We start from the raw sequence: 27594 nt of genomic DNA, 5'->3' as shown, positions 1-27594 counted from the left end.
CCTCCACCATGGCATAGAAGAGATGAATGTACCCCCCTTCCCATCAATTTCTCCCCCTTTGGCATCACGTACCAAAGAGAGAGAGAGAGAGAGAGAAATAGAAGGAATACAAACAAGTCACTCCTCCTGCTCAAGGTCTAAAATAGAAATCCACCTTTATAAAAATAGATTTTTGTTATTTTTATAGAATATAAATCCACATTTATAACTAGCATGAGGACTAAAATTTTTCTGTTTTTGATGATTAGAATGTGTTACTCTGTTTTGTAGTTTAAGGATGAAATATCAAACTATTATGCAAATTTAAGTGTCAAAAATACCCTTTACCCTAACAAATATAATCAACCTCTTGGTCTTCTCTCTCCATCCTCTCTTCTTCCTCTATCCAATCACTTCTCTCTTCTCTCATGTGCTCCAGTGCTACACCATAAGCATGTGAGTGGGAGGCTCTATGGCCACTGGCAATCATTTTTGTCTTCTATCTCTCATACTCAAATGACGCATGGTGAGCAAGTATGGGGTGATGGCGAGGCCTTAAATTGCCTAGATCGACATGGCCAAGTGGCAACGATGCATGAGCACGACATGGCCAACAACAGTGATGCTTTAATGTGAGTTGGCTAGCACAATGAGAATCGAGTGTGATGGGCTTGGATCGCGCAGTGAGCAAACATACCATGGGGCCTCTTCCTCCTCTTCCTATGCTAGTATACTGGGGGTGTCCCCCTTCTCTGCCCTCCTTGCCAAGCGTGTAGCGAGGGCTCAGGCAAGGCGGTAGCAAGGGCTCAGTTGCACACATGAGGTAGCAAATACTAGGATGGCACATGGCAAGCACGCACTATGGTGGGTGCTATGGGTCAAGCACGTACGGGGCGAGGCATGTTGCACACCTCGTCTTCCCTTCGTCGGTGTTGGTGCTCGCTCCACCTCCGGCATGATAGACTTGGTGTTGGTACAACCGAGTGCCCCCTTCCATCCACATCTACTGGTGACGATAGCATGGGACAAGATCTGTGTGGTTTGCGGAGAATGGATTTTCCATATACCCTTTGTGACATAAGTGTTATCTCAATTGCCTATTTTGCTTTGAGATTTGTGTTGGTAGGGGAGGAAGGGGAAATCAATGGTTGAGATAGTCACTGCAGCCACATAGACATGTGGGCTTGTCTTTCCCATGGGTGGCAACATAGCAGGAGATGACACAACGAGGTCCCCGAGACATGTAGTAGCTATGGCTATTAGCCAAAGGGCAACATGACACTTTGTAGCAAGGATGCAGCGTGCCTTGAGGGCATGCAGTCACCTTTGTGGTTGCTTGAGATAACCTTGGCTGCAATCCAAGAGCTCCCACCCAAGAGTAACAATTGCAGTCCCAACTAGCATCCTGAAGAAATAGTGCTCAAGCTTGCTTTGATGTTTCTCTCACCAAAATCACTTATCTCAACTCAAACTTTTCTAAGATTTGGAGCTAGGAGCAAAGAGATGGAGAGGAGAGAGAGACTTGAGAGCTAGAGAGTTATTTTTTTGAAATTTGGAGGCATAGGGAATGAGTGGGTAATGGTTAGAAATGAGGAGAGTGGTATTTATAACCGAAGGCAAAAGTGATCGTTCATATCTGCATCGGGTAAGAACTTTCGACACGGATCGCTGAAACTTCCAATGATTAAGGTTTCAAAGAGGGGAAAGCATGCCCACAATTATTTTGCTCAAGGTTGCAAACAGGATTGTCGGAACTTCTGACACCTGGACTTCTAACGCTTTTTGACACCTAGAACTTCCGTAGCTATTGGAACTTCCGACAGTCAAAGATTAGTAAACTAGCCCTAAGTGTTTGTGCTAGAGTGTCTCTTAATTGATTTTACTTAAATACTTGAGCACTCAATTTTTTCTCACACCACCTAAATTTGTATCCCTCTTTATAGTGTGGCATAGCCTAAACTCAAGATCAAATATCAAAGAATTTAAACATCTTTGAGTCCATCACTGCGTCGTTTTGTAATTTGGGCTCCACCATCTCATGTTTTATTCTCATTCTTATTTTACCTAATTGTCGTCTTAACAAATTTCACTAGTACTCTAATCATATAGTTATTATCACCAAAACCTACAATTAGGGCTTTATGCACTTACAACTACTAACTTTGGGCTAGAAATAATAATAACTTTGAATAATATTAGTTAAAAATAATAAATAATACTATGAATATATTATATAAGATTGAACACTATCAATATAATATTATTTTCATGACTAAGATCTTTTTAGTTCTGTTAAATTGAAATCAATAAGTATGACTTAGTCAACTCTATTGAACTTTAAGTTAACTTTGAAAACCTCAAAATAATTTTTATGATTGAAAGCCACAATAGTAAGTGATTTAGAATATACCTCATTAAAACACTCTTAAAATTATATAAGCTGCAAATCAATAATTTGGCTTCAAAAATCATAAGTTCCCCGCACCTCCAAAACTATTGGTTGCGTTGTCCATCTCCACTTCCGAAATGATTTGGTTTATCTTTATATATGTAGCTTCTCCGTTTTATCCTATCCAACAGTTTAATCGAGTGCTACGGTGAAGCGATAGATATTTTTCTTTATTAAAAAATTATTCTAATCTCTTCATAGGTTATAATCGTACCCATTCGTTATTTCAATTCTTCGGCTCATTTAAAACACAAAGCAAATATGAAAAAAAAATTATTCCAAACTCTTCACACGTTATAATCATGCCCATTCGTTATTTCAAAGGTGAAGTCAAGCTTGCCTACATCTTGTTGGAGAAGACCAAGGCAGCAAGCTCTTGATCATGACGCGAGTCACGAGACGAGAAATTCTAAGTGATCATAGATTAGTTGGTTGAGTTTGGTGAAACCTACCTACTCGGGTCTAAATCCTCCAGAATTTAACGGTGCTATGCTTTTAGTGGCAAACGATGTCTCATCAATAGCGAGACTTCTGTGATGACTTCGTGAATCTCGTCATCTATCTGCTTAGTCCTTAGAGGTGTTCATAGGGGGTATGCTTTGTGTACGTGTGTTCATAGGGATGAGTGTACGTGCATTGTAAGTGTCTGTATTTTGTTCAATGTAATCCTAAAAAACAAGGACATAGAAATCACTTTTTTAAGCAAAGGGAAGAGCTCGGCTGCTTAACTAACATAAAAGAATTTATGTACAAGAAAGGTTAGCCCAACGAGATTCCAAAATGAGACATCTAAGGGGCTAACCAATCCATGCGACATGATTGAACACAAACACGACACACTGTCATGGGTTATCGTTGCTGAGCATGGAAGCAAAGCTGTTAGCAGCTCCGACTTCCCATGACAGGCCACCCACCAACGATTCTGAAGCAAGCGTCTGCAACCGGTTATCGTTGCCAAGCTCGAACAACCTGCAAAGAGTAGCTTCGCCCTTTGATCACAAATCCACGCCTCAAACCAGTAGAGATCGAGACTACAGCAAAGGAATGGTCCCCAACGCAACAACTCCGACTTTATGTTGCAAAGCCCGCCTTCACGCGTCGACCAGGGAGACAATGAAGCCGCAATGAAATCTAAATGTGACACCTTCAGGAAGGGAGCAACGCCAATGATGCCACCATCATAGGTCCATAATGGACCAAGTATTCACCCTTAGATGACAATGCTATGGGGAAATGCGATGCCCCTAATAGGGAAAGCGATGCCCATTGGCATCACCATCTCTAGGGCTTTCACTTAAGAACCAACTAGTGGCAATTTTGGGCCAACAAGTCAAACCCTTGCCAGCCATGACCTTCATCATAGTTCTACCACCGCCCCACGAAAGCCTTTTCAGAAGGACATCAATGCGTCAGCTAATCGGGGCAGCCGCACAGCTGCGTCAACCGCCACCCTCTCCAACTAGGCAACACATGTGTCTGCACCTAGCTCCACAACTTGCATTACACCCCCGCACGATGAAACCATCACCGACCTCTACTGTCGGCACCAACACTCGCTGTCGTTGTTGTCGACCTACCGCCAGCAACCATGAGGCGTGCACCCCAGCTCCACCCCTAGCACCTAGCCACCGTCGCCATTGCCACGAACTACCAGGGGACGGGTCCAGCCGTCCAGGCAATGGACCTGGCACCTCGGGTCGATGCCGCGTTGCTTCCACGACCAATGAGGAAGGAGGTGGGCGGAGCAGAAGAAGGAAGAGCCCTGCTATCATCTCCTGCTCGCGCATAGGCATTGACCGGTGCCACCCATACCGGCGAGCCTTGGCTGGATCCACATGGTGGCGGCAGCTGCAACCGCAGGAGGGCCGGATTTGGAGAAAAGGGAGCTGGAGCTGCCTCCAAACGGTCCGAGAAAGAGCACCCCCACCAAATCCACTACTAAGGATCAGGCCCAACGCCCTAGCCGTAGTGTCATCCTAGTCGCCAAGAGGCACGCCCCCACTTGTAGCCTCCCTTGCGCATCCTCGCGCTACTCTCGCCATGTCTAGTCACAGCACCGTCCCAACCGCCGAGCTCCCTCCCCGCACAACGGCGCTCGCGACCCTCCTTGGCGAGAGCCTCACCGTCGCTGTCTTTCGTCCAGTGGAAGCGACAGCGGCTAGGTTTCTCTGCTGCCTAAGTCGCCCGTGAGGATGGGCGACGCGGGTTGATGGAACCGTCGATTAGTGCAAAGGGCAGCCTAGTGCTACACACCAATGAATTGGGCTATTACCGGCTTGCTGCTTGACTTTATTGGCCCTTGCAGCTTGCATAATGCGCTGCTAGACATTTATCAACTAAGATGCAAGCTTGCCACTTGATTTTTGCCGAGATCTAAGCTGATAAATATCGTAAGGTACATGACACACTGACCAAGTCGTCGGGATCGATGGATTCCGAGCTCGCCGTGAGCCTCCCTCAAAGTTGAGCTCGGGAGCATAGAACAACCCATCTAAGTCGCTATTTCCACCTTCCACCGAGCAAAACATCCATTGTGCAATTATGATCAGAAAGCGGTGTTTGGTCGGGAGAATTAAAGTTTAACAAATACTCGTAATTTTGTTTTATTTGGCAATTAATATCTAATTATAAACTAATTAGATTTAAGATATTCGTCTTTCAAATTATTCTCTAGCTGTAATTTTAGTTTGTATAAATAATTTTATTTAATACTTTATACATATATTAAAATATTTGATGTGACGAGTGGTAAATTTTAACATGCCAAACCAAACGGGACTAGGGGGTGCTTGGGACTGCTCTACAAACTTTGCTCCACAAACTCCACTATGGAGCAGCTCCACAAAAAACTGAAGTTTGTGGAGTACCTCTTTAGGTGCTCTCACAACTCCACTCTTTTTCCTCGAACTAAGGGGGTGTTTGGGACTGCTCTGCTCCACGTTTTCCAGCTCCGCTCCATGTTTTTTAGCCAAACAGTTTCAGCTTCACGCACTTAGTTCGAGAAAAAAAAGGTGGAGTTGTGAGAGCACCTAAAGAGGTACTTTCACGAACTCCAGTTTTTTGTGGAGCTGCTCTATGGTAGAGTTTGTGAAGCAGAGTTTGTGGAGTAGTGCTAAACACCCCCTAAGTACGTGGAGCTAAAACCGCTTGGCTAAAAAACATAGAGCGGAGCTGAAAAACATGGAGCAGAGCAGTCCCAAACACCCCTAAAACCGGCCATCCCACGTCACCGTTACCTGTCTCGATCTGTCTGATCGGGATTCCATGGACATGGATGGAGATGGAGCTCGATGGATCGTGTTGGGTTTGGGCGGCTGCTAGCGCGACGTAAGGCACGTCGTACAAAGAATCCCCGGTTCTAGAACGGTCTGTAGGAGTAGTCGCGGCGCCCGCGGACTGGTGGCCCTCTCGTAGGCTGCCACGGCTTACACAAGCTTCCCAACCAGCTGTACTAGGAGTGGCGGCCCTACCGGCGGCAGGGAATTCGATTTCTGGCTCAAGGCGTGCAACGTGTAGCTGGTCCCAATCATCAAAGCAGTCCTATGTACGTAGACCAGAGCTTGTTCGTCGAAAATCATATTGCTGGCTGATAAAAAATATACGGTTTATAAGATAAACGAACAGAACTTTATCTTCAGATTGTGAGATGAGATTCAAAAATAAGCCTCTGTTGATTCTTGGAGTTTGGAGTTTTTCTGCTCCGTGTCACCACTACATGGAGTGAGCTTGGAGTATATCCCTTTTTCCCCAATTCAGCAATGGAAAACAATCACAACTCACAATGGCTACACTCCGGGTTCATGAACATAATTATAATAACAAAAAAAAAAGGATAGAATGGCCGCTCCCTAATCTCTATCCTTGTCTAAATTAAGCACTCTGTAATAAAATGACCAATCAGCCGATCGATCCTCGTTTCCGCCATAGATAGACCCAGCCCCACCAATACTTTCACCATGGCGCAGCACGCCAGCACGTGTCCCCGACTATCCCGCCCGGCCATTCCCTGTCCTCCCCATCGTCCCGTCCCGTCCCGTCCACACAAGCCCTCCTCGGCCATCACCCACGTGTCGTGCTCGCCCTTGCTCGTGATCACCACCCGTCTTCTCCTATATAAACAGCAACACCTGCGACGCTTGTCTTCATCGACCTCTCGATCCATTGAGTTTACTAATAAATTCTTGTTGGGATATATTCCTCCATTTCCCCTCCTCCTCCCAACAACAATCTGGTCGATCTCTCCCGCCAAACCCAAAACCCCCCAAAAAAAAAAAACACCCAACCCAATCCGATCCCATAGAAACTCTCTCAGTTTCAGTTCGATCGATCGCTCCCGTCTCGATCGTTTGCACAAAAACATGGCCTTCAACCTGGCTCAGTGCGCCACCGCTGCGGCGTCCGTCGCGCCCCGCACCCCTCGCCCTGCTAGGTCCGCGGTCGCGGCGTCCGTGTCTGTCTCCACAAGGAAGGCGGCGGACGGCAGGCTGCGGCTGCAGCGGCAGGCGAGCTGCGAGCCGTCGGTGGCGCCGTCGCGTTCGGTGTTCTGCCGGGCCGCGGTGTCGGGGAAGAGCGCGGCCGACCGGGCCGCCTCCACCAGGAGGAGGTCCGGCGTGCCGGTGTTCGTCATGATGCCGCTGGACACCGTGAAGAAGTGCGGCAGCGCGCTGAACCGCCGCAAGGCGGTGCAGGCGAGCCTGTCCGCGCTCAAGAGCGCGGGCGTGGAGGGCATCATGGTGGACGTGTGGTGGGGCATCGCCGAGAGCGACGGCCCCGGGAGGTACAACTTCGCGGGGTACATGGAGCTCATGGAGATGGCGCGCAAGGCCGGGCTCAAGGTGCAGGCCGTCATGTCCTTCCACCAGTGCGGCGGCAACGTCGGCGACTCCGTCAACATCCCGCTGCCGCGGTGGGCCGTGGAGGAGATGGAGAAGGACCAGGACCTCTGCTACACCGACCAGTGGGGCCGACGCAACTACGAGTACGTCTCCCTCGGCTGCGACGCCATGCCCGTCCTCAAGGGCCGCACCCCCGTCGAGTGCTACACCGACTTCATGCGCGCGTTCCGGGACCACTTCGCCGACTACCTCGGCAACACCATCGTGGAAATCCAGGTCGGCATGGGCCCCGCCGGCGAGCTGCGCTACCCGTCGTACCCGGAGAGCAACGGCACCTGGAAGTTCCCCGGCATCGGCGCCTTCCAATGCAACGACAGGCACATGCGTAGCAGCCTGAAGGCGGCGGCGGAGGCGGCCGGCAAGCCGGAGTGGGGCCACGGTGGCCCCACGGACGCTGGCGGCTACAACAACTGGCCCGAGGACACCCTCTTCTTCCGCGCCGACAACGGCGGGTGGAGCACCCAGTACGGCGACTTCTTCCTGTCGTGGTACTCGCAGATGCTGCTGGAGCACGGCGACCGCATCCTGTCGGGCGCCACGTCCGTGTTCGGCGCGTCGTCGCCCGTGGAGGTGTCCGTGAAGGTGGCCGGCATCCACTGGCACTACGGCACCCGGTCGCACGCGCCGGAGCTGACCGCGGGGTACTACAACACGCGGCACCACGACGGGTACCGCCCCATCGCGGACCTCCTGGCCCGCCACGGCGCCGTGCTCAACTTCACCTGCGTGGAGATGCGGGACCACGAGCAGCCGCAGGAGGCGCAGTGCATGCCGGAGCACCTGGTCCGGCAGGTGGGCGCCGCGGCGCGCGCAGCGGGCGTGGGCCTCGCGGGCGAGAACGCGCTGCCCAGGTACGACGGCACGGCGCACGACCAGGTGGTAGCCACCGCCGCGCAGCGCGCCGCCGAGGACCGGATGGTGGCGTTCACGTACCTGCGCATGGGGCCCGACCTCTTCCACCCGGACAACTGGCAGCGGTTCGCCGCCTTCGTGCGCCGCATGAACGGCGCCGGGTCGTGCCGGGAGGCCGCGGAGCGGGAGGCGCACGGCGTCGCGCAGGCAACCGGGTCGCTGGTGCACGAGGCCGCCGTCGCGCTGCGGAGCTGACCCCCACCGGAAGCCGCCTGCGATGGATTTGATTGTGTAGGGGTTGGGAGCTCGGGTTCTTGTTGGGTTTTTCCTTTTGGGGTGGGGAGAGAGGAGAGGGAGCGCTGCCGAGAGCGAGCAGAGACTCTCGTGCAGCTCATCCCGCGTAGACGACGAGATTGTGACGAAGCCGGGGAAAAGGGAGGGGAGGACAAAAGATTGTTTTTTTTTTGTCACGTTTCAGGCTCCGACCATCACCGGAGTTTGTTCGGGGAATATATCCATGCATTTCCTGCAGAAATCCGCAGAAAATGCCGTACGTGTGTCCTGCACTGGCTGATTCGGTGCTGCTTCCATTTCAGTCTACTCCTACTCTTCTCCTCTCATCTGCTCTGCTGTGGCCGGCTCTGACAGGCTGCTTGAGGTCGACGGCCTGTGTTTGAGCCGGCCGCAGCCCTTTTTATGGATGTCTGTAAATCAGTATTTCTAACAGAAGTTACATTGCATCCATTTCAAAATGAGTCCACAAGATGCATGTTAATAGTGACCAGTAGAATTGTTAGGATTGTCCATGTAGAAACAGTGCAAAATTTACACATATATGGATTGATCATCCAAGGGGATTATTTTGTTTCCAGACGAGGCGAAAAGGGAGCTACAGAGATGTTGGGACGTATTCAGATAGATCAACGAAAGACAGTCATCCTCGTGAGGAAGACACGAAGGGAACGTACTCCTAAGCTTCCGTTGCTAGAAAATTTCATATAAAACCGCGTCCAAGTTTGTCCACTGCGTGCATGACTTTGATAAATTTAGGGCATTGTGTGTGGGTTTTTTTTGTTCGCTTGGCTGATAAGTCATGATTGAAAGTATTATTCGTTGATTGATAAATTTAGCTGATAATTTTAAACGAATAAGTTTTTTTTTCGAAAGATCCGGAATCCCGGCTTTCATTAATAAAAGCTTGAAGGTGTAATTACAAGAAAGAGGCTTTCATGGCACAGATTGGGTCAGCCCCAACCCCTATTGCCCAGAGCACAAAAATGGCTTCGTGCCACCCCTACTGTTACATAAGCTAATTACATACTACTGGAGGCTACGCTATTCATATAATGCTGCCCGATATGAACCTGGCCAGGGGGATGTGTAAACAGCAGCTGTTGTAGTCCCCGGTTCCCCACAGAGGCCCATGTCCTCGCTTCATCCTGGATGTCTCGAAGTATTTGGCGAACAGATCTGCTTGCCTGCCTGAAGATTCGGTTGTTCCGCTCTCGCCATACCTCCCAAATGACCAATAAGACTACATACTGCAGAGCCTCTCTGGATGACGGCTGCACTCCTGCAGTCATATGGAGGATCCAATCCTGCAGGTTATTAGTCTGTAGCCAGTTTGTTGGTGCCAAGCTTGGCATACCCAGCCAAGCAACCATTCCTTCCCCAATGCTCCTAACTATGTCGCACTCTATGAAAAGATGGGTTGAGGTTTCCAGGCTCCTAACACATAGTTGGCAGAAGTATTCGTTAGGCCATCCACGTCGTTGCAGGCGCGCTGCTGTCCAGATCTTGTTTTTTAAGAGTAGCCACAAGAAGAGTCTACATTTTGGGGGTGCCTTGGACTTCCACGTCAGCACTGCTGTTCTACATCGAGTTACTCCCTCAAGCTGCAGGGCATACGCTGACCGCGCTGAGTATTGGCCGTCAGATGCGTATTGCCACACAATTTTATCTGACTGTGTTTCATTTAGCTCAATGCCATCCATTCGATCCCACAAAGAAAGGAACTCAGCAATGACTTGTTGGGTCATGTTGTAGTCGATATCCCTGATCCATTGGTTGTCTGTCATTGCCTCATAGACAGTTCTGTTCTTTCGTTTGCTGTGCTTGTATAAGCTTGGGAATAGGTCCGCTGGAGCTGCCCCCTGTAACCACGCCGATGTCCAGAAAGAAGCTTTACGGCTGTTTCCCAACTGAACTGACGTTGCTGCATTGAAAAGCTTGAGATTCGTGTTATCGACCGGTAGTTCCATGTCCTTCCATGGCCGATCCCTGTCTTCCCAGGAGTACCAAATCCATCGAAGTCTTAGGGACCTGCTGAACATCTCAAGGTCCTTAATTCCCAGCCCACCATTGATTGTAGGCATACAGACAGTTTGCCATGCGACCTTACATTTGCCACCCGAGAGCTCCCCAGTTCCTGCCTATAGGAATCTCCGACGCAGCTTATCCAGCTCCCTAAAGAAACGCCTAGGTGGCTTGATTGATGTCAACAGATAGACAGGCTGCGAGGAGAGCACCGATCTCACTAGTTCTCGTCGACCCGCAAAGTTGACCAGGCATCCTTGCCAACCGTCAATCTTGCTTTTAGCTCTATCTTGGAAGTACTGCAAGTGAACCATTCTGAGCCTCCCAAGTGTTATAGGCAAGCCAAGGTATTTGACCGGGAAGTGTACCCGCACTCCATTGAAATCCGCCAGCACATCCTCAAGATCCACCGAGTCACATCTGATAGGTGCTACTGTGCTTTTTGCCCAGTTGATTCGCAGTCCAGTTGCTTCTCCGAAAGCCTCCATGATCTGCATAATGCAGCTAATGTCTTCTCTATTTGGGTTAGTGAATATTACTGCATCATCTGCATAAAGGGATAGTCGCAGCCTCGCTTGACGTCCCTTGAGTGGGCTGAGGGAGCCTTCCTCTGTTGCTATATCGAAAATCCTGTTGAGGACCTCCATGGCCAGTATGAAAAGGTACGGGGACAAGGGGTCCCCTTGTCGCAGACCTCTCTTATGCCGGATGACTGGGCCTGGGCAGCCATTTAGTAGGACAGCAGAGGAGGAAGAGCCAAGAATCCTTGCCAGCCAATCGGTCCACCTGAGACTGAAACCTCTTTGGTGAAGCATTTCCAACAGATACTCCCAGGAGACGGTATCGAAGGCCTTACTGATATCAAGTTTGATAAGGCACGCTGGTGTTTTGGTTTGGTGATAGTGCCGCGCAAGCCCCCTGACATAGACAAAGTTGTCTTGGATGCATCGCTTCTTGATGAATGCGCTTTGCGATGGTGAGATAAGCTTGTCTATATATACTGACAGTCTGACAGCAAGGACTTTGGTAAGAAGCTTGGCAAAGGAGTGGATGAGGCTAATGGGCTTCATCGGCAACATCCTCTTTCGGGATCAATACTAAATTAGCACTGTTAACGTACTGTAGCGCCCCGCAGTGATGAATGTATATGCTGTGGAAGGCATTAACAATATCAGGCTTGATAATTTCCCAGCAGTGCTTGTAGAAATCGTTGGTGAAACCATCCGGCCCTGGCGGTCTGTCGTTTGGTAAACTCATAATTGCCTGCTCAATTTCATTTTCACTAAAAGACCTATCAAGCTCTAGTCCCGGCGTTTCCTGTATTGTGCTCATTCCCAGTCTGCTCCAGTCAAAGGTTCTTGCTCTTTGTGCTTTGTTAAACGAATAAGTTATAGTTGCCTTGCCGGCGTATTCCCATCGTGCCTCTCACCTCACCTGCACGATCCCGTCTTGCCTCATATCAGTAAGCTAGGCTTTACATGACCCAGATTTGGGCGCAGGAAAGGTCACTTTCAACGGTTCCTCGTAAGCAGGGGGTGAAGCCAGTGACAAAATAACCCTGGTGCACAGCTAAAATGACATATATAACTCTCTTGAAATATATGGTAAATTTGAAACTGTTTAGTGGTAAAATATTTTTTACCCTGATGCCTGGGCACTCGGCAAGCTCAACGTGGCGTCGCCCCTGCTCGTAAGTCAAGCGGTATAGAAACAGTGTTTATCCGCATGAATACTGAATACATAGGTTGAAATTGTAACGTGATGATCATTTAAAGCTTTGTACCTTGCTCTGTATTGTTTAAATACTCAATAAAAATTACAATTTTCGTCGTGTCCGTTTAGCTGATAAGCCAGACTGATTGAATGGTAGATTCGACTGATAAGTTCAAACGAACAATTCATGTACATGAAAATAACAATGGAGTAATTGTCCATCGAACCTTGTCATGAAGAAACGCAAACCCTTCTGAATAGAAATGGATATAGCATGCCGTAATAACATTCCGTTTAACTTATTACCAAGACATCTACTTTCTTAATTTTCATTAATCATACTAAATGTTATTTCGTGTTGTATTTGAATATAGTCATTCGTACAACTGGTCAACATCTATAATTTCTAACAGACTAATGCCCTGTTTGGGTTGTATTGGTAAACTTTAACTTCCGTCACATTGAATGTTTGAACATATGTATGTAGTACTAAATACAGACTATTTATGAAACTAAAAACACAGCTAGAGAGTAATTTGCGAGACAAATCTTTTGAGTTTAATTAGTCTATGATTGAACACTAATTGCCAAACAAAACGAAAGAGTTGTTAAACTTTAACACCTCCAACCAAACACCCCCTAAAATATAATGATCACAAGTTATCCAGATTGGTATGGCTTCGACTCCTTGTGTATAGAGGAGCCGGAGCTTCCTCGCTACACTGAGGGAGCCAGAGCTAAGAGCACCTCCACTAGATTGAATATCTATCTCTAAAATGTGAATAGGAGATCTATACTACATTAGATTGAGAAAATCCTAATTTCCTTTTCATATGGTTCAATGAGATAGTTGTTTCCTCTTCTCTCTTCACTATCATTGTCTTTCCTCTTGGGGTTCTTAGACAGTGGCGGTAGGTCGGGCATGTCCCTTTCTCTGGCTTTCTCGCGTGGCATGTTGGGCGGGTCTATTCTCTTGGCCTTCTCATGCCCAAAACCTATTGCAACATGTACATGCTCAAAATGTTCTATCTTCGTTGAATACTGCTTTGAGATTTATGCTACTCATTCTCCCTAATGCTTCGATACTCCTCCCCAATGCTTCACACCGTTGATTGAAAAGGCACATAACTCAATGAGGTGTTTAGACGGTAAGGATAGCACATCCTCAGCATGTATGCATAAAAAAAAATGCTTTCTTCTCACGTAGCGACAGAAGGTCACCTCCCCTGCTTGATGTGACCTATGGACTGTGGTGCACTGGTATGTGAGGCGCTCATTCCCTAGAGGTTTTTACCTATATCCATTATGAAAGATTGACCAAACTAGGAGGCCATTAAAAAGTTGTTTCGCACCGTTGTGTCCAACTTCATCTTCGGCTATATCCGTATGCCATTCCGTCCATTTTGAAGTCTAACGGCAGTTAAGTGGTCTGGCATTTGACTTGAATACCCCTGGGCCAATTGGTCTTGACAACAAAATCTTCTTTTCCCCAGTGCCACTGTCTGCCAGTTTTTTTCCTTCCCTCTGGTGTTTAGTCAAATTAATTAATTATCTCAGTGATTTTTTCCCTTGTGTGACAAAACAAAAAAAAGACCATATTAGACCTTGTTTATCATTTTTTTGCAAAATGGACACGGTACCAGCGTCATGGGAGCTATAAACTATAAACTACTCTCTCCGTCTAAAAAAATATAATTCTCATTTTTTCAAAATATCAAGCTATTTAAAATTTAACTAAATTTATATAAAAATATACTAAGGCTTTGTTTAGTTCACAAAAAAAACAAAAAACTTTTCAAGATTTTCCGTCACATCGAATCTTGAGGCAAATGCATGGAATATTAAATATAGATAAAAATAAAAACTAATTACATATTTTGCTTGTAAATCCCAAGATAAATTTTTTAAGCCTAGTTACTACATTATTGGACAATGTTTGTTAAATAAAAACGAAAGTGCTACATTGTCAAAATCCAAAAAAATTTTAGATCTAAATAAGTCCTAACGTTCATGATATAAAATAAATACTATTAGATTAGTTATAAAATATACTTTCGTAATAAATTTATTTAAAAACATAAATCAATACTATTTTATTATAAATGTTGTTAGACTTGAATAATTTTGATCGGTTCTGTCGTTGCATTTTTGGAGTGAGTAGTTTGTAGCACAAGGAAAAATGGAAAATGGCGGTATGATCCCGCTTCCTCGGAACTGATGATCGATCCGTCCGCGCTGTGCTGCTTGTCACGTTCGCGTGCAAAGGGGCGGCGACGAGAGACTTCTCCTTGGGGTCTTGTTTACTTCCACTCAAAAATTCAAAATTTTCAAAATTCTCCATCACATCGAATCTTTAGACACATGCATGGAGTATTAAATATAGATGAGAATAAAAACTAATTGTATAGTTTGGTCAGAATTGACGAGCCGAATCTTTTGAGCCTAGTTACCATAAACAAACGAAATTGCTATAGTGTCGCAAATTTTTTTTGCTTCGATAACTAAACAAATTTGGAACTGCCTTATACGATGCCTTAGGTGTGCCTGTGCTAACCCACTCTGCAGCGTCGAAACCAGACACCGGGAAAGTGCGAGGCCGTTCCTGTCCGAAATTTTTTCGACGCTGTAGCACTTTCGTTTGTTTGTGGTAATTGTTGTCCAATCATGGACTAACTAGGTTCAAAAGATTCGTCTCGTAAATTTCGACCAAACTCTGTAATTAGTTTTTATTTTCGTTTATATTTAATACTCCATGCATGCGTTTAAAGATTCGATGTGACGGAAATCTTGAAAAGTTTTTGGATTTTGGGTGAAAGTAAACAAGGCCCTAGTTTGTTTACTGTACAAGTTGACAGTAGTGTGTAGCACGTGCGGAGCCGCAGCGTCTGCAGCGCCAGTGCAGCTCCCAGAGCCCCAGCACGAGGCCTCGCTTGCCGCGCCACAGAGCACTGGGAGCGCATCCACGTCGGCGGGCCCGCGGCGTCCGCGGCCAGGGAGAGCAGCACGAGCACGGCAACGTGTGGTATGGACTGCAAGGGCAAGAAGGACATTTTACTACCCAGGACCCACGTGCCAGACCCTTTAAACGTTACAAAACAAACGGAATAGAAACAGAATGGCACATGGGTATAGTTGAAGATGAAGTTGGACACAGCGGTGCGAAACAACTTTTTAGTGGCATCCTGGTTTGGTCAATCTTTTATAATGTCATACGGGTAAAAAGCTCTGGACTGCAAGGGCAAGAAGGACATTTTACTACCCAGGACCCACGTGCCAGACCCTTTAAACGTTACAAAACAAACGGAATAGAAACAGAATGGCACACGGGTATAGTCAAAGATGAAGTTGGACACAGCGGTGCGAAACAATTTTTTAGTGGCATCCTGGTTTGGTCAATCTTTTATAATGTCATACGGGTAAAAAGCTCCATTCCCTAATGGCGTCCATAATGAGAGGCTCCGAGCTAGATAATTTCATACATGGCAGTGACCAGTGAGAGAAGGACGTAAATCTCAATCGCTAGCGATGAGTTCGGCATTAGTCTCGCACGTTTTCCATATAGATTCTCAGTTTTATTCACTTGGTCCTACATCACAGGTATCGAGTTTTCCTTCTTTCTTTATTTCGTCTGTGCCTTCTCAGCCGTTTACAACTATACAATACAATTTTATAGCATTTATTATATTGTCTCTCATCTAATTCTTGAATAGATTATAGAAATTATTAAAACTTTCATTTAAATAGTACACATGAGATATATATATTTCATATCACGAGCGAAAAAAAGCTAGCATAGATATTTTGAGGGCCGTGTTTAGGTTCGACATGATCCGCGGACCATGCTTGTGCCAAAGAAAAAAATTACTCTGCTACATTGGCACTGCTGGACGTGACTCCTGTACCTAAAGCGCACAAGCCGAAATGGCATTAGCAAGGTCTTGTTTAGTTGACACCGTAGCACTTTTATTTATATTTGATAAATATTGTCTAATCATAAACTAACTAGATTTAAAGGATTCATCTCACAGATTACAGATTAGCGGTGTAATTAGTTATTTCTTTTATTTATATTTAACACTTTATGCATGTGTTGTAAATTTGATGTGATCTGAAATCTGAAAAGTTTTAAAAAAATCTTTAGGAAACAAGGCCCAAGTCCCACCTCTGCCTGACAGCGCAGTGGTGCCCGCTCTCGGGCAGCCCACTCCCGCCGCTCGATGCCCACTAGCCACTGTCCAATGCGTGGCCCGGCGTTGTACGCCCACCAATGCGGCCCGGCGACGCCCATCGAAGGGAAGGGAAAGGGGATCGTTGCCCTCCCATTTTCTGAGGAATTGAGGGAGTAATTTTCACAATTCAGAAGAAAAAAAAAAGAAAGGAGTATTGAAAAGAGTGTGCTAACTGCTAAAGCTTTTTTTTGCCTCGAATTCCATCTCTATCTAGTTACAAGAATTAGACGAATTACGTATTCTCGAACTAGCGAAGATGATTCTCATCTGCTGCAGATGCTCTAAAGCCAACTAGAACAGGCCCTCAATCAATAATGCCAACGTGATGAAGTGAAAACATGATAACGATCCAAATGTAGGGATGTTGGCCGGCTGACAGCTCACAACAATCATGGCAACGGTGAATATAGCACAGGAATACCACTAGAATCCTAACTACGTTCACTCTTTCAAGGTCACAACCTACAGTGACACCTCCCAGTTTCCACTGCATGATTCAAACAACATAAATATTAGCACTGTAAGTGGTTCAAAAAGGCACATCTTTGTTCTGAGAAGCAAAGATCAAGGTATAAAGCGTTTTGCGAAACTCAGGTTTGCACCTAGAATGGGAAATCTTTCAACAGGAACACACAATGGGTTCATACTACTGCTCAGAGTGAGCAAAATTGTACGCACAGGAGTAACACAGATGGAGAACTTGGTACTGCTGGTAGATAGACCAAAACAACCTAGTATCCTCCCTTGAGATCATTGACCACATCGTACGGGATGGGAGTGACGGTCTCGATGGTGGCGCCCTCAACCATGAATCCAGGCTTCGGACCCAATGGCTGCCTCTTGGTGCTGATGACCTCACCACGTGCCTTGGCATCCGCCTTCAGCTGATCATTCTTTGCCTTCCTCAGGCGGAACTCTTCTGTGCAGCGGGACGGCTGCACGTGCTCCACACGGACATGGATACGCTTCCTGATGATGCGACCATTAACCTGAAAAGATGAACAGTTTATCAGAATTAGAAGAACTTGAACATAGATTATGTCATTATCACTGATAGCACTAATGCACGAAGCATATTATGCCCAGCATAACCAAGCTTGACACAATCCTATCCTGCACAGATTGCAGATTTAATTGCATAAGGTGTCTTAAGTGTTGTAGATATTGGTTGATCAGAAATGTTTGCACTTCTACATCAACCAATAAACATTGCATACTGTCTTTGAAACAGGAATGAATTCATAACAAGGATTCAAGAGGCACATTGATACCTTGCACCCATATAGAGGGAAGAGAAACCCTCATCATACTAAAAGGTCTGGAACTCAGTGTCTGGCATCATATTTAAAAGCCAAACATACTTGCTGCAGAAAAACTAAACCCTTAGCACAGAATATTTACATGAATACAAGGCCCTATAGACACCTCGCACATTTAGTCAAGCTAGAATTGTACTACACCAGTGCAGTGACAAGAACCCAATCATACATGGACCTACTTACAGCATCTATCACTACCAGATCATACAAAGAAATGTCTCTGATTGGCCATTACTGCCACTACAAAGATACTTAAATCGCAACCTGGGCTTACACAGATTATATAAATAAATCCAAACCGAACAGCACACTAGCAAATTGTCGCCATTCTAAACCATTCTAAATTAAAACCTTCCAATTCAAGTCAAAGAATGAAACGAACAGAAGATGCGCCCGCGTACTAAACGTAAGTGCCCTGCACAAACAATTTTAACTCCCTGCGAGCTAGCGAAAAAGGGGATCCGCGTCGTATACCTGCTTGTTGATCTCGACGCCGATGGCGCGCTTGGTGACGTTCCAGACGCGACCGGTGCGGCCGTGGTAGAACTTGTGCGGCATCCCCTTGTGGACGGCGCCGTTCACCTTGACGTCGACGTAGTCGCCAATCTTGTAGGTGCGGAGGTAGGTGGTGAGCGGGATGTAGCCCTTCTTGCGGAAGGGGCGCGCGAAGAGGTCGCGCGTCCGCGAGCGCAGCCCGTGGCCAGCCGGCATCCTGGCTGCTCCTGCTTGCTACGCGCGGCGGCGAGGGCTGTGGCGGCGGCTGAAGCGGGTGTGGGGGGGAGCGCTAGGGTTTGCCAGGGTTTCGGTGAGCTGACGGCTTTATAGGTAGTGTGGGAATGGCTTTGGGGGCCTTGTGGGGGATTGGGGCTTGATGGGGTGCTGGTGTTGGGCTGAGCTCGTTTGAGTGGGCTTGGTACTAACAGGTTTGTGTTGAGATATAAAATAAGCCCATTTACTTCCCTTCTATTTTCCTTCCCTTCTGTTAAGTGTCTAGACAAAGTTGGATATATGTCCTGAATTCGAAAAAAGTATTATCGCACTAGCAATCGAATTCGATTGCTAGCACGATAACAATTTTCTGAGGAAAAAGCCCATCTCACATCCCTCAATGAGGGAAAGCATATGGGTACTCGTATTCCTTTCCATTTTATCTAGCGCACACACATATTAAAATTAAAAATTTTAAAACTTTGACCAGTAGTTAGGTTAAAACTAAATCTTTATATGATTATATTTGCAAGGGATTATACTATCTAATGATTATAAGTTTATAAAATAAATAAATTGTCAAAGTATAATTTAGGAGACCCTATCATTCTAACGTGCGCTAGATAAAATAGAATGAATGTAGTATCTCACCATTAGAGCATATGTGTGAAAATAAATTAGGTTAATGAGAAAAACTTATGTTTATTGAGTTTGTGGTACGAATACGGTTTTGCAGTATTTAAACCCATAAATCCATGGGTATCCTGTAATGACTCACCAAAAACCTTAGCCTAAAAATCAGGACTTTTATTTTTTTTTAACAAACCTTGGATGATCCTTGAACATGTAGCATAGAAGCCCTATTTGCATTGTCTAATTCTAATTTTTTTTTTGCAAAATAGAAATAGTAGCACTTTCGTTTGTATTTGACAAATATTGTCTAATCATAGACTAACTAGGCTCAAAAGATTCATCTCGTCAATTACAGGTAAACTGTGTAATTAGTTATTTCTTTTATCTATATCTAGTGCTCCATGCATGTGCCCCAAGATTCGATGTGACGGGGAATGTTAGTCGTTTTGCAAAATATTTTGGGAACTAAACAAGGCCTAACTAGGTTGAACACCCAATGTGAAGCATATACATTTGATATTACTACATGGAAGCTGTTTTTTATTGGATCTTTTGAATTGGCACGATAAACATCTATAAATATGTTTTCCAACAACAATTAACCTTTTCAGCAACAAAACCAATATATAAATGTTATGTGTTGGTGGGCCATTCGGAGAGAAATCATTAGTCTGTCTACTTAAGCACATACTTCCTCCGTCTCAAAAAGAGTGACATTTTTTACTTTTAAAAATCGTGTTTGACCGTTCGTCTTATTCAAAAATTTTATGTAAATTATATAAAATAAATAAATCATTAGTAAAGTATCTCTAATGATAAAATATGTCTTAACAAAATATATAAAATTTATGTACAAATTTTGAATAAAACGGATGATTAAACAAGATGTTTGAAATTCTAAAACGACATTCTTTTGGGAGACGGAGGGAGTATGTGTAGTTGCCCGGCCAGACGCCAGTCACCAGGCCAACAACTTCCTGTGCTAGACCTAGACCACTGTCAAAATCGTGTATTCTACAGGGGTCCACACGTTCACCATACGTGCACGCTGAGGTATAGCATCTATAGTTGAGCTCCAGAAATTGGCCTGTACTCTCCCTCTTCTTCTTAATTAAAAAAAATGTCACTTCAATTAGTGCTTCTAGAAATGGTCTTCTGTTCAATAAAGTAGACCCTGGACAAATCTGATTTTTATTTTGGTCGCCATCAAGGATGGAGGTTGCAAAAGGAGAGGCAGCAGCCTCCGATTTGTTAACGTATTGCTAGATGCTGGGCCAAACCCAAACCCAAACCCGATGCCGCCACGTTGACCCCCGGGTCCCGGTCAACGCCTGTGACCAGGCGCCACGGGCAGCGACACACAACACAAGCGTCAAGCGGGTAACGAGTCGCCCTTGCCCCGCCGGCGCCGGCGCCGCCGACATGTCAAGATGCGCTGCACGAGCACGACGGTGGCCAGCCATCGCTTCGCAGCCTCGCAGGAGTGTCCGTCAGCGTCAGAGCGAGCGTGGAGAGTTCAAATCCGCTCGCAACTTCTCCTCTCCTCCCGGCCACATATATATATATATATATATATATATATATATATATACCAAGCTGAATCCGCCGTGAACGGCGATTCCTGTCGGACGGTCCTTGGCAAGGCTTGGCTTGCCTCTGCGGCATCGATGGCTTCCAGCTCCGGCGCCGCGGCCGCGGACGTCGGCGCCACGGCCGCGATCACCGTCGAACGGAAGCCGGCGACGGCTCGCCTGTTGGAGCTCGGCGTCAGGTCTTGGCCCAAGTGAGTAGATGACGATCGCGCTGCGCTGCTCTGTTCTATCCTGTTCGAGCTCGACCATTCATCTGAGAAACGAACGTTGCAGGTGGGGCGGTCCTCCGGGGAGGTACGCGCTGAGCTACGGAGCGCGGCAGACGTGCTACATCGTGAGGGGCAAGGCGAGCGCCACCGTGGAGGGCTCGCCGGAGAGCAGCAGCACCGCCCAGTTCGGCGCCGGCGACCTCGTCGTCTTCGCCAGGGGGACGCGGTGCACCTGGCACATCGTCGCTGCCGTCGACATGCACTACGCCTTCGATCCGTCCTAACAGCAAGGAGCCAACGACTATGCAAACTGAAGGCCGGAACAGCTGTTGGTGATAATGATAAAAGGACCAACAAAATTGAGCATTCCAATTTTGATCTAATTCCAACACCATTCCTGCACATCGAACTTACCCTATTTGTGCCTTAAAATTCCACGCTTCACCAGGATACTAGTACTACTACATCAAACACGCCTTTGATCAGCAATACGGAAATCTGATATCCAAATCAATCATTTGTACCTTAAAACCTCACATTGTAAAAAAGGTAGACCAGTGGTTGGACATGCATTTTGGCATCAGATCCCAAACCATAGGTATTCGACCAACAGTATGGTAATAGGAACTCAACATCCCCCCCAACAACCTTATGCTTCAGGGAGGGATACATGTTAACATCTAAGGCTCGAAGAGCCATAACTTCTGATGAGCCCTAAGAGGCAAATACGATCACTATGATAACAGACAACATGACAGTGAAACTCTTCTAGTACATAGCCTACTTACTGTACAAGGGGCACCACCCTTGTCTCCTATTGTAGGAGGCCTAGAAAGGAGCATGTCAATGGCACCGATTTATTATTCATGGGTTCAGGATAAGCTGAGGCAACTAGGCAGGTCATGGCTTAATCCCAATCGAACTGAAGCAAAATGTTCGGTATCTCAGGCTCATGAGCTGCATCTTCTATAGGTAATTCATCAGCAGGGGCACCCGAAAAGTCATTCAGGTGAGCTTCATTTGGAACAGGATTGCTCTGGCCAATCAGATGGCCCAAATTCTCCGATGTTTGCATAGGACCATCTGCCTGAACACTGCCACCTGCTGAATCATGCACAAGAGAATATGTGAAGTTCTTCGATTCTGCAATGGGCTCATTCTGAAGACGGAACCCATGATTTGCAGTGGGATGCATGGTTTGAGAGTCAACCGTTACATGCTGAGACTCAGGGATGCCCATATTGTAATCTTCTACCCCCAGATCAGATGCCACAGTAGCAAGTATGTCTTGCCAGCTTGATGTGCCAACATCTATTATTATTGCTGGTTCTGGGAGGCATTGTGTTCTCTGAGTTGCCGAGGTGGACCGTGCAAGTTGCGGCCCTGTGGCGTGCACTCCATTTATGGCAACCTCATAATATCCTGCAGGTTGACCTTGTTGCACCTGAGGTGCTATCGGTGCACTGAAAGATCTCTGAAAACGGTTATTTTGAGAAGTGCCAGTGAAAGCATTGGTTGTAGGTGCAACTTGAACAGGCTGAGATGCATGAGACAATGCCTGCGGCATAAGCAGATCATCTGGACCAGAAGGACAAAATTGGCTAGCATTTCTTGTTGCAAAGATTGGAGCAACAGCCCCTGCTCTTTTAAATATTGCATGGGAACGAGTACTTTGAGCAACATGAGCATTGCCAGTACCTCTTCCAGCTCTTGGAGAACCTACTGTTGCCTCTACACTCAGTGAGACTCTCACTGAGGGATGTCTCTGTCGGTTTTGGCTCCCTTCATTAAGAAGAGGGCTTTGGATGGAAAGAGAAGGGTGACTCCCATGTGATATGGGAGGCGATTGTGGGACTGAAACATGACACTGTCTGGGTGGTGACATTGTTGAGTAAACGCCGTTCTGGTGTTTTTCTGGAAAAGATGCTGGCAACAATTTTTTCTTGAATGTTTGCCTCATGTTTCTCCATTTTGAATCCTTGTCTGTAGCATGGCAATGATCATCAGCTGAGTTACTGTTACCCCAATATTTGCAAGGAGCTGGAGCGTCACATACAAAACAGTGGCACTGCATTTGAAAAACAAGAATACAACCCATTAAAGAAATTGTACCGGTTACATTCCTAGCAGGTTTGATGTATTGTATTCCCCAAAACATCAGGGCGCGAAAATGTCTGTTACTAACCATGGTACAATGCTTCACGTGAGTAGTAGTGCTGAAAGGCAAGTTTGAGCATAAATGGCGCGAATGAGGGAAGTCCCTGCATGCTATCTGAAAAACAATGGACAATTAACAAAAGCGAAAGCAAAAAGGAATGCTAGTGAAGTAAAACTGCAATTTCTGTGAAAAAACTTGACATGAACAAATACGACAAGGTCGAGACAGAAACACTTAAGCAGATCATTTCCACATTAGAGCACTGCATGTTTAAGCACTTCCATACTAATATGAACCTCATGGTACATTCCACAACATGACCGCCAGAAACTAACGACCCTACCAGATGCGCATAGACACAAGATGAAAGCAGCAAACGATAACATATAACTACCACACACAGCAAATCATTAACCTTTTATGCACAGCTTCTCCAACTAGTACTATGAATGCAAATCAATGATTCAACTATCTACGTGCTACCAAATACTGCATAAAGGACACTATTTGTATTTGAGAAATAAATAAATAAATAAATAAATAAATAAATAAATAAATAAATAAAAGGCACTATTTTTATGGCATGTACAAAATGCAGTGTTTTTGCTATAGATTAGAATGGAAGAAATGAAATACCGGGCCTTTCTCCGCGACTATCTGCAATTCATCCGAACTGCCATCTCCCGCGCTCCCCGCATCAGCAACTGTAACCACCTTATCAGGGTCACCATCTAGAACTACACAATCATCATCATCCTCATGGCACACACCATCAGCACTGGCCTTCTTCTGCTGCAGTGCAGGTTCATCCTCATGGCACACACCATCAGCACTGGCCTTCTTCTGCTGCAGTGCAGGTGGCGAGGAGAACTCACCCATAACCACGAGCTCATCAGCGTTGGCTGTCTTATGCAACACCGGTGGAGCAGATATCTCATTCATAATCATGAGGTCATCGATATCCTCCCCGGTCACATAATCAGCCACACCGCAGATGTGATCCATAAACCGTGACAAGTTAACTGGGGGGTCGAGGGGTTCGGGGAGTTTTAGTGAAGTGCCCATGAACAAGTCCTCCTCATCGGAGCTGATGTCCACAACATGATTCCCCACCGGTGCCATCCAAACCCCCGAATCAGCAATTTTAGGCTGCCGCACAGATTTCCGACAAACGAAAGACAACTCAACCAGCTCCCGAGGGACCAAGAAACAATCCCCCTGACACAACGCTAGCCGGAGAAAGGTGAGCTCCACATGTAGCGCCGGATGTCCCCAGAGACGCGAGCAGGAGCACACCTATCCCATCATAACACAAACTTTAGTTCATCCGGCAGCCGATTTGCCCGTCGACGCGAAGGGCTGCACCGCGTGACGGCAAAATCCAGCGGCGGTGGGGTGGGGAAAGTGCCTGCAACCAACAGATTCAGAGAATAAGCGACACAGAAGTCATAAACATCGCCGGAGGAAGCCGATTCAGAGAAGCAGATGCTACGATTAACAACGACAGACAGAAACGCGCACAAGGGAGTAGGAGAAGTGTCCATACCTCAAGCAGAGGAGAGTCGAGGATTAGAGGATCTCGTTCCAGAACAAGAGGGGGCGAGAAAGATCACTTCTTTCTGGTGTCCTGGGGAGGAGAGAGAGCAGGCGAAGCAGACTGTTATCACCTCCCTCTCAAATCTCCCAAGAAATCCAGCAGTTAATTCATCCCGCTGCCAGTGTACATCCCGTTAACGATATTCCAATGGGCCCTCTGATTTATTTCCGGCTTCCGCCGATGGAAGTGGGCAGTGGGGAGGAGAGAGGGGCGAGGGGGCGCTGGAAGGGGATGATGATTGCTAGTAGCAACGTGCACCGCGCAGCCGTGGCCTCACGGGTGCGGCGCGCCCAGCGGGTTGCGGGTTTTGGAGGGACTTGGGCCCGCTTTGAAGATTGACTTGGCATGACTCAACCTCGATTGCTTCTCTAGTCCTAGACTAGATAGGAAATGCAATGGAACTTTCAACAGCATCAAATGTTTGCATAAGTTAGCTTGATGAGGAAATGGAGAGTATGAGTTGTGTTATGCATGTGAGGGGACATGGTTATGACTTTGAAAGAATTACGATGCCTTAGTCAGTATGGGTTTTTTTTTGCAACGGTCGAGTGGAGAAGACATTTAAATTATTTGCGCTAACAACTAAAGCTAGCGTACGTTTTTCTTGCAACGGTCGAGGGGATATGACATTTAAAGCATTCGCGCCAACAAACTTTTCGCATTAGAAAAGTACTCCCGTTTGCAACGGTCGAGAGGATAGGACATTTAAATAATTCACACAAATGGACTTTTCGCAACGGAAAAGTCCCACCCCACCGCCCCCTGCCCCGTCTTTCTTAAGTTGTCCTTCTTAGTCCCAACTAGAAATATATAAGTGCGTAGTAACTTAATTTTTATAGGTTTGTCTATTTTTTTTTCTATATTGACTCATTATATTCTATCAACAATCAACCTCAAAAGAGTTACTTGAGCTAATTCGCACATGATAGTACCGTAGTCACACATGCACTGTGAGAGCAATAAGGTGTAGAGAGGTTAGTATACTTGTCATATTACACGTGGATTCCTTGTAGTTGGAAATTTCCAGTGGCGGGTCTAATGGGTAGTCCAGGTAGGCACAGGACTACCCTGGATTTTGGCCCAAAAATTTTTTAGTCTTTCTCGGCCTACAAAAACTTGGGCCTGGTTTAGTTCTCAAAAACTACCAAAAATTTTCAAGATTCCCTGTCACATCGAATCTTAGGACACATGCATAAAACATTAAATATGGATAAAAATAAAAACTAATTACACAGTTTACCTGTAAATCGCGAGAAGAATCTTTTGACCCTAGTTAGTCTATGATTGGAGAATATTTGCCACAAACAAACGAAAGTGATACGGTACCCTAAGCCAAAATTTTTTACAAACTGAACAATGCCTTGGCTCAAGCCTTCCTTCATTCATCCCGTCAGCAAAGTAGGGCGACTGCGAGGACATCGCACGAGTGCCGAGTTGGGTGCGGCCGCTCCCAGTCTCCCACGCGTGAGCACGCGACCTCCCGAGGAGGAGCCGCCGCACCGCCGGCGCCGTCCCGCCCACGCCCACGCCGGTCGGTCGCTGGGCGCTGGCCTCCGAACTCCGGCCTCCCTCGCGCGGATAGGGACTACGCCTCCCTCCGGTCCGGTCCCTGACTCGCTCGCCCCACCGTCGCCCGTCGGCCTCCCTCGCCCTGCCCGACGCCGTCGGCGGTCGGCCGACACTGGACAAGTGGACTGCGCCTCCATGCACCCTACAGCTCCCTCCCTGGTGAGTTGATTTTTTTCTTCCAGATGTAGATCAGTGTGGGGGTATAAACCCCTATACTCTCATGGGCCTATATGGGCCGCACCATCAGAGGTGGCTCGACCCACAGGATAAAGACGTGCGGTGCACGACTGGTCGGCGTGCACCGCAAGGCTACAAGATATTGTACCAAATAGGATACTTTGCTTGTAACTCTGTCCCTTCACGATATATAAGGAGGGGCAGAGGTCCCCTAGAGGACAGGTCATACACAACACACATTATTCTCTCAATCCGATTGTTAATACAATCAGACGCAGGACGTAGGTATTACGCCCACACGGCGGCCGAACCTGGATAAAAAGCTTGTCCGTGTCTTGCGTCACCATCAAGGTTCGTAGCTTGCGCACCGTCTACCGATAAACTACTACCGTGGGTATACCCTAAGGTAGACTGCCGACTAGCTTTCGTCGACAGTGGCGCGCCGGGTAGGGGGTGTGTGTACAGCTCTCCCGACGAACAAGATGGCCATCATCCCCGACTTCGCGGCCATGGCGGGCGACTTCACGTTCACCGTCAGCTTCAACAGCTTCACCGTCACGACCACGGAGGAGGCGTAGATCCGATCTGCGCCAATCACTTCTTCATCGACGTCGGCCGCGACTCCAACCACGCTGGCTACGACTCCGACTACTCCAGCAACGTTTCCGACCACGCCGACAACGCGTCACCCGCTTTCCTGCTACAAAGGGAGGCAGATCGACAACACCGACCTGCTCGGGCCATCGACCAAATTGTTTGGCCTAATTGCTCTGACCACCAGTCGCAATAATAATCGTCGCGAAGAACGACGCTATGACAACAACGACCACCGTCATGACAAGTTGAAAAGCTCGAGGGCCGGACAATTTTGTCGTCAACGACTAGACTTTCTTTTAAAGATATGTACACTTCTAATATTTTATTTATTTTTGGCATAATATTTTTAATATTATTATTCTTCAAAATAACTTTTTTAGCCGACTAGTTTTTTCTCCTACACGAGCTTTCCAGAGCCGGTACTGTCTCCGACTCCTCTCTACACGTGCACGAGATCCGCCCTCTGCGTTCCGGGTGGTCGGCAGTAGCTCTTTGACGTGGCTGACAATCCTACGCGTGCCTAGGTTCTGCACCTCATGCTGATTGTTGGCTAGACCAGAGCTGGTGTAAGCTCTAGGATGAATTAACTACTCGTGCTAATT

General features: G+C 46.8%; 4 protein-coding genes across 4 annotated transcripts; 2 read left to right on the top strand and 2 right to left on the bottom strand.

Annotated features, from left to right (window-relative positions):
• On the top strand, positions 6555-8775 carry LOC8070506 (beta-amylase 1, chloroplastic). The gene has a single exon (XM_002467074.2). The coding sequence runs from the start codon at positions 6787-6789 to the stop codon at positions 8428-8430; it is 1644 nt and encodes a 547-aa protein (XP_002467119.1). The 5' UTR covers positions 6555-6786; the 3' UTR covers positions 8431-8775.
• LOC8059262 (60S ribosomal protein L21-2) lies at positions 16926-18590 on the bottom strand. Its single transcript, XM_002464463.2, has 2 exons — positions 18227-18590; positions 16926-17422 (listed from the first exon to the last, which is right to left on the bottom strand). Exons 1-2 carry the CDS (start codon positions 18461-18463, stop codon positions 17165-17167), a joined length of 495 nt encoding a protein of 164 aa, XP_002464508.1. The 5' UTR covers positions 18464-18590; the 3' UTR covers positions 16926-17164.
• Positions 20693-21477, top strand: LOC8070505. The gene is made up of 2 exons (XM_002467073.2): positions 20693-20876; positions 20959-21477. The coding sequence occupies exons 1-2, from the start codon at positions 20761-20763 to the stop codon at positions 21176-21178; spliced, it is 336 nt and encodes a 111-aa protein (XP_002467118.1). The 5' UTR covers positions 20693-20760; the 3' UTR covers positions 21179-21477.
• LOC8059261 lies at positions 21372-24895 on the bottom strand. The gene is made up of 4 exons (XM_021450763.1): positions 24599-24895; positions 23689-24460; positions 23080-23166; positions 21372-22962 (listed from the first exon to the last, which is right to left on the bottom strand). Exons 2-4 carry the CDS (start codon positions 24172-24174, stop codon positions 21802-21804), a joined length of 1734 nt encoding a protein of 577 aa, XP_021306438.1. The 5' UTR covers positions 24175-24460; positions 24599-24895; the 3' UTR covers positions 21372-21801.

This window comes from Sorghum bicolor, chromosome 1 (assembly GCF_000003195.3).
Source record: "Sorghum bicolor cultivar BTx623 chromosome 1, Sorghum_bicolor_NCBIv3, whole genome shotgun sequence".
Lineage (NCBI taxonomy): Eukaryota > Viridiplantae > Streptophyta > Magnoliopsida > Poales > Poaceae > Sorghum > Sorghum bicolor.
The sequence above is the reverse complement of the archived record's forward strand: the minus strand, read 5'-3'. Positions and strand labels throughout refer to the sequence as shown.